General features: G+C 43.0%; 1 protein-coding gene across 1 annotated transcript in view; it reads left to right on the top strand.

The window, feature by feature from the left end:
* The window catches only part of recql (RecQ helicase-like), a 29,455-nt gene that overhangs the window by 14,386 nt on the left and 2,822 nt on the right, over positions 1–12,247 (top strand). The window contains exons 10-15 of the mRNA XM_015396685.1: positions 692–809; positions 892–1,030; positions 1,104–1,195; positions 1,865–2,081; positions 4,029–4,158; positions 11,838–11,977. Of these exons, the coding sequence (XP_015252171.1) occupies positions 692–809; positions 892–1,030; positions 1,104–1,195; positions 1,865–2,081; positions 4,029–4,158; positions 11,838–11,942 (801 nt within the window). The 3' untranslated portion in view covers positions 11,943–11,977. The remainder of the gene's footprint in view (positions 1–691; positions 810–891; positions 1,031–1,103; positions 1,196–1,864; positions 2,082–4,028; positions 4,159–11,837; positions 11,978–12,247) is intronic.

Genomic DNA, 12,247 nt, shown 5'->3' on the forward strand with positions numbered 1-12,247 from the left:
AGCAGTCTAAGCCTATAGCAGCATAACTATAGAGATAGCTCAGGATAACCTGAGCCACTTATCAGCAAGTTTTAAGCCTAGCCTTAAAAGTAGACAGGATGTCCGCCCCCCTCTTATTTATCAGCATCTTTATTCTAAGTGCAGCAAATTAGGCCCAAATGATTCAAAGCACATTTGTTCCAATGAGGGTAATTGTGTCAGGCAGCATTCTTATTTTAGCACAATTAGCCAAATGTGCTAATTGTGCCTGCTGGTCTTTCAGCTCCTAAAAGGGAATCTTGTAAAAACAAAGTTCTGATTTCTATTGTATTTTATTCTACATTTTCATCGACTGTGTCTGCAGCAGTCTTTAAAGCAAATTTTATGCAAAGTATGAAAGTTTTAAAGCTGACTATTTAGGAACAGAAATGTCATCACCAGAAAGCGTTGTAAAAAGATTAATAAACAAGGTGTGACTCTCTAGTTTCTAAGGAAAGCAGCCATAAGTGGCGGGGCTACAGCAGATCTACGTCCTGAAACCTTTTTCTGGAAAAATCTGCACTGTTTGATAGACCCTTAAACTGCATCCTCTAATTAAAATGCTCTAAAACTAAAAGATTTAATTTTTCTTTATTCTCAAAATAGAAAAATAAAAAAGTCTCCAACCTAGCCCCAATACTGCCCAGCTAATCATCCCTGTGTCTGCATTCAGGTAGTGGTAGCCACTGTGGCGTTCGGCATGGGCATCGACAAACCAGACGTCAGGTTTGTCATTCACCATACCATCAGCAAGTCCATCGAGAACTACTACCAAGAGAGCGGGCGCGCAGGTACACGCATGTTCCTGATAAACAGCGGTGTCAGTTCCAGTCATTTCTTACAAACGCACACGATTCCTTTTTGAGTTCTCAGGTCGAGACGATCATCCAGCGGACTGCATCGTGTATTTTGGCTTTGCTGATATCTTTAGGATCAGCACCATGGTGGTCATGGAGAATGTGGGCCACAAGAAGCTGCTGCAAATGGTGGCTTATTGCCAGAATGTGGACAGGTAACCCCAGCATGATTAGACTGGTTTACACAAGAGTTGGTCCTGAAAGCATCTGACTGTTTACTCTGCGCAGGTGTCGGCGCTCTCTCATGGCGGTTCACTTTGATGAGGTGTGGGACGATGAAGGATGTAACCAAATGTGTGATACATGCCGCTCTTCTAAAGGTCAGTTCAGCTTTATGCATGAGGTGATTGTTTAACCCTTTAAGCCTGGTGGGCCCCCGTACAGATGCACATATTAATCTGTTTATAGAAATGGTCAAAACAGTCACATGGTGTTTCATCCACACACGTTTCAGATGGGGCCTTCAAATTTCTAAAGCATGTTTCAAAATAAATTTTTCCACAGATACTCGGTGGAAGAATGCATTTTTGCACCTTTGGCATTGTTTTAAAATCCCATTTCCACACTGCCCACTAAAACCTTGCTTCAGCTTGTTCAGTCCAAATTTGGTTGAGTTATAGTCAAGATGTGGATCCATCAAGTCTGAGGATTCATCCAGAGTTTCAAATGGGGTTTCATGATGTTTTGCAGTGTTTAAACAAAGAAAAAATTAAAAAAATATTTAGCCTTGCCTAAAGTTTTTTCTTTTTTCTTTGTTTAATCACCTATAATTCAGACATTGTGACTTTTAAAATAGTGGTTCCACCTGAGCAATATTCCTCAATGCCTTTCTGTCATACAAATACAAACAATTGTATTTCCAATGTATAGTTTGGGAGCTGTGCGTGCTTTCACATATTCACATAAGTTATTTTAGGCAGAATTTGGTTTGAAAACCCTTTGGGTTTAAGAGGTTAAAATCCGATCATCAACTCTGTTCTACCCCTCAGGCTACGCCAGCATGGACATAACTTGCCACGCAAAACAAGTAGTGCAAATCATTGAGCAGGCAGGGTCCATGGATGAAAAAGTGACTCCCCTGAAACTGGTGGAGACGTGGATGGGACGGGGTCCCGCCAAGCTGAGGAAGATGATCCAGACCACCAATCTGCCTCGGCTGCAGGCTGAAGCTGTAATCGTCTCTCTGCTTCTGCAGGAATACCTCCGGTAACTCCTTCAGATGCACTGTTTCATTCCTCATCTTTTTGATTTGCTAGGTTATTTATTCATTTTTAAAAATTATTATTAGAACAGAACCAGCTTAGGTGGATATTTGGCTCAAAGCTTAACCCGGGCGTACACTGTGTGATATTCTCAATCATTGCACGCAGCTACAGCTCACACTTTACCATGAAACCGCAGGCTTTAAAAGTTCACAGCTCATGATGTTTGTTCTCACACTGTGCGACCCGATACTCTGATACGATCCACCTGCTCACACTGCAAGTCCAAAAAAACCACACGTCAGGCTGAGAGATGGCGCTGGTCCTTACTTTTCTTGTGGAGTAACTCAGTTGAAACTCAGTTACTTTTTGGGAGAAGTAACTAGTAACTATAACTAATTACTTTTTCAAAGCAACGTGCCGAACACTGGTTACCACCTGTACACGACGCAGGACGAACCATGAGGCGGAAACTCAACTGGATAGAAAAATATCTCACCCGACTGGAGAATCAGCCCTAACTGGGCAAAAATTTGTACAGTGTATGCCCAGCTTAGCAGTGATTTTCCCGTGTTTAGCTTAGGTTCAGTAAAAAGATATTAAATAAGTCTCATTAGTACATTTTTGTATGTTGGGAGGGAGTGAAGCAACTAAAAATGTCAAATGTTAACACTCTATGATACGCAAAATAATGCCAGTTGATTAAAAAAAAACTATTTGGGATGGGTTTTTTGACATAAATAGACCAAGTAAACATAATCAAATGTAATTTTTTCTATTTTATGTTGACGTTGCCATTTGCTAACATTTTACGATATTGGTAAGAGTAAAATAGCAGAGTTAATAACATTAGCACTTAACAATTGATTCAATGGATTTGAGTTTCTTGATGCTGCTGTCTGTACCTTGCTCCATTTGGAAACTGATGAAACTGATGAAGCCGTTCCTCTCAGATGTGAGGGACACCCAGATATTCCACTTTTTGGGATACTGCAGTCCCTTTTATAAATAATAGTTGCACTTTCACCCGCAGTGAAACTATATAGTAGTTAACTGAAGGTAATAAAAAATCTCTAACCCAGCCCTAATACTCTGTCGTGTTTTTAAATGGGGATGCTCCCATCCATATTTTCCCTCATTGACCACTCATTGACTCAAAGGTAAACACCAAGCATGCTTGTGGCGACAGTGGAGAGGAAAACTCCCTTTTAGTTATAGTCAGAAAGATTATGTTTAATACAGAGCAAAAATGTTTAATGCAAGCAAAATGCTAGAAAACTGGAGAGAAAATGGCGCCCCACATGCCTACTGGAGTCCTACCTAGTCTTGAAAAACAGTTTACTGCTGTATAGGATAACCCTTTATAGAATATTTCTCCTCATTGATAGAGGAGAATAAGAATAATCCTAGATTTCTCTTTAATCCAGTTGCCAAACTCACCCAGAGCCATAGCTCTGTTGAACTAACTGTATTAAAAATAAAATCATTAGCACCCCTTTAACTATGATTGGTTTATCTCTAGAAGGGGAGGCAGTATCTGAGGTAGCCATGGAATCTGAACCGGGTTTAGACTGCTTTGATCCAGTTGAACTTTCAGAGTTAGCAAAAACTATTGTCTTCATCTAAGCCTTCAACTTGGATGTTAGATCCAGTTCCAACCAGGTTATTTAAGCAGGTATTCCCTTTGATCTCCGAAGCTGAATTCAACTGGAAACGTTTTGGTTTAATTTATGGGAATCACTGAAATGCTAAAATTGTCTTAGTCTTAAACCAGTTCAACCAAAACTGTACCAGTTGAACTCTTTTCCCCTCTTTGAACCATACATGAACGGCTTAGATTTCTTGTTTTCTACCTTAATGTGCCCTTATATCATTCAATTGTCCAGTAGGCAAAAATGCTTCTGACTATAACTAAACGTCCAGCTTTGTTTGGTTTCTGTGTTGTATTTAGAGAGGATTACAGCTTCACTCCATACACCACTTACTTCTATGTGAAGCTCGGTCGCAAAGCTCCTCTGCTGAAGAAGGAGACTCACTCAGTCAGCATGAACATGAAGACAGCAGGAGACGGACCCTCTGTGGTGAGTGTTCTAACTTCTAACAGGATCGAATTTTGCATTATAGGAGTTTCAGAACAAGGTCTTTCAGGTCAGCTGCTTACCTCTCAAGTATAAAGTATTTTAAATACTCTCACTGTCTCCTCAGGTCTTAATGCTGAATATTTTGTGGGGTCTCCACAGCCACCAGATTTGCAGCTGGTGGCATAACTTCATGTTTAGTTCAGTAGAAACGAATAAAGAATATGGCGAGTCTTGTTCCTAAAATCGATTTCTGTTAAAAAGTGAAATCCTTTTTCTAGACATTAGATGGAAATCACTGAAGCCTATGAAAATATTATCTGCTGCAGATAAGACATTAATATTATCCCTGTACTGATATTTTATTGTGTTATTTTTAAAAACCCACAAAATATGTACAAAATTCTATATAACTCAGAAAGCGCAGACCTCTGAGTAAACAGTAAACGGACCGAGCAGATTTAGTCTTATATTATTGATGTGTTTTAGCTACACCTATAGCTAAAAGTCGTACGTCTGGATCGGGGCTTTTGGAGTCCAATGCTGAAGCTGTCAGTAGTCACTGCTGGTTTAGGGGGGATCTTTAGGTTACTTTCATAACCCCTGTTCTCTGAGTAGCATGAGTGAGTGTCTCACATTGGAAACGCCCTCAGGGTGACGTCATCAGAAGGTCCTTTTACCTTACGCCAACCAGGATTGGCTGGAAAATAAGCCTGTTTGTGTCAGAGAGGGCAGGGTCCCTCCCCCTATATATAGGGCTGACACTGCACTGACAGTTGTTCAAAAAACGATCACCCCTTCCTCGCAACTTTAGAGCAAGGAGCCCATAAGCTCATAGAGCCAGTCTTTCAGGGTGGGGATGAAAATTCTGTCCTTGTTCCTGAGAGCAACCGCGGCTCCTGCCAGAGGAGCTGTGTTATCTCTGCTAACCAATGTTTCACTGGCCGATTGGGTGCAACGAGGATCATTGTCAGACCCTCTGCTCGTACCGTGGCTAGTGCAGGTGAATGGAGAGGTATTGGGGGGGGAGCAAAAAACAGAATGATTGATTCTGATCATCCAGGGAGAAGAACAGGGGACACTAATTGTTCTCTTGAGAAGCAAAAAGGTCCATGGATGGCTGACCAAACGGCTATCAGACCATCCTTGCCACTATGTTTACATGGGAGTCCCCCAGGAGGAAAGATCTGCTCCACAGTTCAACACTCCCTGGACAACGGAGGCCCTCAAAGACTGAAAATGTCTTGGTTTGTGAGCCAGTGTGTGGAGCCTCAGTGATCTCAGACAACCCCCCCCACACCTGTTGATATAAGCCACCACTGTTGTGTTGCCTTTTCTGATTAGCACATGGTGAGCTCTCAGAATGCGGAGAAAATGCTTTAACACTACCTGAACAGCCTTTAGCTCCAAGTAATTTATGTGCTCGGACTGCATTTTTGGTCCCTAGGTTCCATTCATCATTTGCTGTTTGCATATACTCCCCCAGCCTGACAGAGAGGCATCTGTTGTGACAACCTTTCTGTTCTGCACGACTCCCATTGGGACACCCTGTGTCAGTATATGTTTGTTCCGCCATGGACGCAGTGCTGCTGTGCAGGCAGCAGTTAGTCTCAGCAGGTGATGAGGAGTATGTGGCTTTAACCTCTAAGAGGCTACACATCGTTGGATTCCTCTCATGTGGAGACGTCCCAGATGGATTAACACTAATGCTCAGGCCATCAGTCCCAACAGCCTTCAGCAGAGTCTGAATGATAACAGGTTCCCTCTTTGAAAAATGGACAAGCAGTTGACCATTGCTTTCACTCTGTCCTCCATAATTCTTACTTTGTCATAGATTGAGTCCAGAGAGACCTATAAAAGATATTCTCTGAGAGGGAAACGGGGAACCCTTTTCCAGGTTTATTTTGAAGCCCAGATCCATAGAGTGCTGTGTAGCTGTGTGATGTGTGGCTTCCTGTTGGGAGGACGATGCGTTCAGATCATCTATATACTTTGCTACATGTGTCCCCACCCTGAGCCATTTTCTTAGATGCTTGTTCAGCGCTCTGAGGTCTAGAATTGCACGCATCCCTTGACCGGCTTTCTTTGGCAAAAGGAATTAACATGAAACCTTTGCTGCTGTGTTCTGGTTGAATCAGCTGTATCTCTTTTTTTCCAACAACGAGGAAATTTCGTCCTGCAGGAAGAGAGTGACTTGTCCTTCTGCATGTGACTGATGTTTTTTCTCTGAAGCTTGAGGGAACTGCAGTGAACTACAGTCTGTGACCCCTCCTGAGAGTTCTTAAAACCCACTCTGAGTCTGTGCATTTCAACCAAAAGTGGATTTTCACAATCAGCTGGCTGGCTGTTAAGTCTGACAGCGAATTGACAGCGGGTTTTGTTTTTCAACATTTTTGACTGCGCCCTTGGTTCTCGACCTGGATGCGACTGTCTGGAAGCATTTATTTCTTCTGAACAAAAAGAAGTGCTTGTGACACATGATCAGGGTTAGCTCTGGATATCCCCGCATTGAACAGTCTTTCAACTTTTTGGCATGCTGAGAAGGCTGAAACATCCTTTTGACCACACACTGTGTTTGGGGAACTCTCTGAACAGATTCAGGATCGGAACAATGGAGGAGAGCAATCCCAGCTCGCTCCCTCCACCCCAGGAAGGTGTTAGGCCAGTTGCTTCCTCCTCCTCACCACCACTTGTATATGGGGGGTGGTGGAACAGTGCGAGGGCCTTCAAGTTTTTTTTTTGTTGTTTTTTTTTTTGGGAGGGAAGCGAGCTGCTGCCTGGGCAAGGGGCTGGTGCTGGGTTCCTTGGTTCGCAGTTCCAGCGGCAAACTAAAGTCTGGAAAGGCATGGCTTTAGGGCTTCATCACCCTTTTCTTCTCCTGCTCCCTCTTTTGCATGGAGTTTATCGCATCCCTGAACAGTCCTTGAGGGATATGGGTGTTCCAGGAGGTCCTACTTCCCCTTAGTTGCCAGAGTGGTGAGATTTAACCACCTGGCTCTCATCTGCCAAACCATGAGACCAATGGATCCGCCCATCGATTGGATCGCAACCTTATGGAGATGCAGGCAATGATCGGTAATGACGCACACCTCCTCCCACAGCGCAACATCTGATGCGGCAGTTATTTGCTCTTCCAGCTCTGCTTGATAGGCCATCAGCATAAACAAGGCCTTTAGAGTGCAGACTGAGAGCCCGGCTGTTCTGGTAACAGTCAGACTTGACTGAAAGTGGTCTGCTCTTGATGGAAGGGTGGGACCTTCCACTGACATGGAGGTCTTCGGGAGCAGGTGTGTTGCGACGACCGACTTGACAGGTGGCGTTTATTGGAGGCCACAATATTCCATCCCATCGCAATCCAGGACCGAACTGCCAACCACTGGGTGCTTCTCCTTAAATTACCTGTTACGCCAGGAGACGGCCAATTCTTCCAGGATCTCTGGGGAAATCGGTAGGCGCTGTCTGAATGTCTTGCAGGTCTGCAGCAGCCATTCCATCAAAATGGGACCGGGTAGCTTTAGTCTGGACCTCGGACAACTTGATGTCAAGCTTTGCAGCAGCACGTTTGCACACGTCATGCAAGTCGCTAGCTCCGACGCTGGCCCTTCATGATCAGGTCAGCCCGAACACAAGGGAACAGGTTTTGCCATCCGAACCAAGGGCGCACAAACTGGGCTATAGTCCTCGTTATTGTCTGAGATGGGTAGATCCAACTCCAAGTTGGAGAGCTCCTATTCCCCTCAAGCAGCAAATTCAGCTGGCTCGAAATGAGACTGAGCTCGGGCATTTCACGTAGTAACTGGTCCATGGTATCGAGGATTTATCCCAAGCTTTGTCTGGCTTCTCCATCAGTGGATAAAGGGACAGCCTAGTTGGCTGGCTTCTGTGAATGCCGTAGAAACCATCACCAGGTCGCTACCTGACAACCTCAATTGACGAGCCAGACGGCAACAAAGCACCTTCAGGGAAAACCAAGCAGTGTGAGCACTACTTCGCAGACTCAAGAGCCTGGGTGTGTTTCAGACCAAGACATACTTCACACGATGGCTGGGTATCCCAGCCTGAAATTTTATTGCCACAAGGGCAGGTTCGTTCCTTTGGGCTCACCTCTACTTTTGCAGAGGATTTAACAGTCTCCATTTTTTTTTCAGTGAGATTTGCTGGGAGGCTTCATGAAAATTAGCTTGTTACAGCTAAGCTAACCATGTGTTGGGGACAGCGTTTCGGCCACCTGGGGTGTAGGTTGGGAGTATTGCTATTCTGTGTTGACCAACGTACAACCGCAAAGTGCCCTGCGACCGAGCTTGCGCGCGCATCTATAGATAGTTAAGGTAGACTCCAAGAAAGACGGTATCAGTCATGTTTCATCAGGGTGAACAGCAGGGGGCTCAGGACGCAGTCCTGAGGGGAGCCTGTGCTTATACTGATGACATCAGAGGTGTTCTGTCTGACCTGGGCTGACTGAGGTCTGTTTGTGAGGAAGTCTAGCAGCCAATAGCAGAGGGGTGTATTGAAGCCCAGCTGTTCCAGTTTGCCCATCAGATGCTGTGGGATGATGGTGTTGAAAGCTGAACTGAAGTCCAGGAACAGCATCCGCACGTGGATGTTCTTCTCCTCCAGGTGTGCCATCCTCAGGTGGATATAGGGGGATAGACCCTGCCCTCTCTGACACTGACAGGCTTATTTTCCCGCCAATCATGGCTGGCGTAATGTAAAAGGATAATCTCATGAGGTCCTCTGAAGGCATTCCCAATGTGAGACACGAAACTAATGCTATGAAAGAGAACTGCTTGTTTCATCCATCAATCAAACAATGTTAAAGAATCCTTTAAAATAAATCCTGCATCCGATTATGATCTAGATCATCACCAAAGTTTAATGGATTGTTGACCAACAAGAAAAAAGATTTGAGGCAGTGCAGCTGAGGCTCTACAGAGATGTATCAACAGAAAAACCGCTGGTTTGACTGGAGTCAGAAGCGTAGTTTAGAGTCTGTATTGATTTAAATGTTTGAATCCCACTTCCATCTTTGATCTGTTTTATGTGAGATCTAACTAGTTTCTTCTTTCACTTGCTATGTGTCTAGTTTGCCATTAGAAATAGTTTCTTCACATTTAACAAAACAAAATATAAACAGGTGAGAATTGTTTTTTTTTCTTTTGAAATATGCCTTCTCGTAGTGTTAACCCTGCTTCTCATTACGTTTTGTTCACCATCTAGCAAAAGAAATTTGATAATCTCATAAACGTTTCATAAACGTCTTTAATTAATTATATAGCTTAGTTTGGGCACTTCTTGACTGCTAGTAAGAGAGCAAATAAGTCATTCACATTTATTAATTGTGTAACGTTAATCTCCAATCCTGCAACATATCATCTGATCCCAGTAATAACCAGTTATAGTTTTAGTTCATGCATTCCTCCAAAGGTTTTGACACACTGATACTATTATCCCATTTTTGCACACACCACAAAATGCAAACATTCAGTTTGACACTAATGAATGAAAAACAGTGCAAATTTTTTTTTCAGGTATTTAAATGTAACGCACATGGCCGTTTTTGTAACAGATTAACTAATATTTTGTGAAAACAAATTAGAAAATAAGTAATTGAAATAATTTTAAAAATAGTCAACAGGCTGTTTATAGAAAATGAACTTCTCACAATAATATTTTAAAGTTGTTGGGTAATTTTTAATAATTAGGAATGTCATAAACGGGACAGATGGACCCAGTATTTGAGGTGAGAAAGGCAGTGGGACATTTCAAAGCGAACAGAAACATAAGCACAATAAGAACAAACAGGAAACAAACAGAAAACAATGATCTGGCCCCAATAGCTGGGCTGAGCCACATACTGTATATAAAGCAGAAAGACCAGGTGAATGAGATGAGTGGTGATTAGGAACTGTCGCACTGGGCCAAACATTCAGGAATTTACAGCTGCTGTTTGTACCACCTGGAAGTGAATATAAAACATTTTTTTAGATCATAAAACTGCAAGAGCCAGAATATCAATCGAGTATGTTGGCTGTTTTGACAGTTTATCTTAATGTAGGTATCAATTGAATTATCAGACCTGAGAGACCCATGATGGGTGGATCATTGATTTGGATCTCATTCTATTTACTTTTTTTTAAATTTCTTGAAATGGAAGATGATTGCTGGTGGTTTACTTCCACCATTGGTTGCTACAGAGCCAGCTGACATTGGCTGTTGTGCAAATGGAAAAACAACAGGTGGAAATGATCAGTAATTAGCTAGACACGTTCAATAAAGGATGGATCTGCAGGTGGGGACCACAAACTACTTCTCAGTACCTATGCTGTCTGGCTTACGTTTTGGTCACTTTTGAATGTTGGTGGTGCTTTCACATTCATGGTAGCATGAGACAGACTCTACAACCCGCACAAGTGCCTCAGGTAGTGCAGCTCATCCAGGATGGCAGATCAAGGTGAAAGTTTGCTGTGTCTGTCAGCACAGTGTCTAGAGGCTGGACGTGCTAACGGTAGACAGGCCAGTACAGCAGGATACGTGGAGGACGCATAGGAGTGCGACAACCCAGCAGCCAGACCGCTACCTTTGACTTTGGGCAAGGAGGAGCACTGCCAGAGACCTGCAAAATGACCTCCAGTAACCAACACATGTACATACGTCTGCACAAACATTTAAAAACCGACTCCATGAGGATGGTGTGAGGCCCGATGTCCACAGATGGGGTTATGCTCACAGGCCAACACCATGTTGGAAGCTGGGCATAATCCTGTGCTCTTCACACTCAGCCGTGAACCACCCTAGTGCATGGTGTAGGTCTTGGCAGGAGGGAGCCAGCAGAACTGCTCCAGACGACCTTTGAATGTGGTGACGTCATCAGTACGCTTCTGTCCCAATTGACCCAGATTTATTCTGCATGCTCCCATTCTCCCAGAGTCCAGACTTTCCTGGGTCCTTCTCAAGAACATACTTGTCGAGGACACGAGTCCGTACTCGCGTTCTTGTGAATTGAGAAACGACCTACGAGAAGCTCTCCCAGAGATGGAAGTTGGAAACGTCCCATCTCCTATTTCAGCAGAATTCTGATTCAATATATAACTCACAGGTTAAAAATGAATCTGTTATTTTCATCGCTAGTGTTGTCGATTATTGTTCTGAGTAAAATCCCCTTATCAGGTCTTTTTAAATATTCCACACTACAAAATAAGTAATAAAAAAGTATGATGATTCATGTTGATGTCATATCCTGTCAGTGTTGTGATTGATCAATATTTAAAGCTACAATATATCGGAAATATCATAGGAGAAATTAAAGAGTTGCTTTTGGTCCATTCCTAGTAGAAATAATGATTTGTTGAATGTGTACGGAAGAATGTTTGGGTCATGTTTGACTATAAATTGGTTCTGCAACACAGACTATATAAGAAAAATATCTGGAACGTTCTCTGTTCTTTGGTAATCCCTGGATTAAATGGATTAAGATCTAATAGAGGAGAAACCAGATATTAACATAAATAATTTCCCTCATTAACTTCTTTCAGGTCATCAGGGTCATGTTCTTTATGCTTCTGTATGAACATTGAATGTAAGAATGTTGTCATGGTCCCATGTCCCAGACTGTAGTGCTCCATTGGTTCTCCCTCCCTAGATTTGGACTGTCAGAGATAAAGACTGTTGTTAATGACTTGCAGGTAAAAGCTGAAACTGGCAAGGGAAAATCCAAAGAGGGAAAGAGATCAGTTCAAAGCTCCGGAGACTCCCATGTGGCCAAGAAAGTCAAGACAGAGCTTTCCTAGCCCCCCTCACCCAGCTCAGAAGACAAGTCTACAAAGTACAGTCCACCATTTTTTACTCTGTTCACCTCTGCTTCTGCTGACAACCCCTAATGTTTTGCGTGATGTTTTAAACTGTATGAAGGTTTGGTATTAAGGTTCTTCTTGATTCATGGTCACAAGTTTCCTGAAGTTTAAGTTGATAAATGTTACATCAGGTGATCATTGTCTCCAACATTGAATCATAAAACCATGCCATATTTTCTGCCTGCGTCTGCCTGGCTGTGTGTTTCCTGGACGGGGCCGCCTTTTACAGTTGCCTTTTTTAT

The sequence above is a fragment of the Cyprinodon variegatus genome, unplaced genomic scaffold (genome assembly GCF_000732505.1).
Source record: "Cyprinodon variegatus isolate N-32 unplaced genomic scaffold, C_variegatus-1.0 Scaffold813, whole genome shotgun sequence".
In the NCBI taxonomy this organism is placed as follows: Eukaryota; Metazoa; Chordata; class Actinopteri; order Cyprinodontiformes; family Cyprinodontidae; genus Cyprinodon; species Cyprinodon variegatus.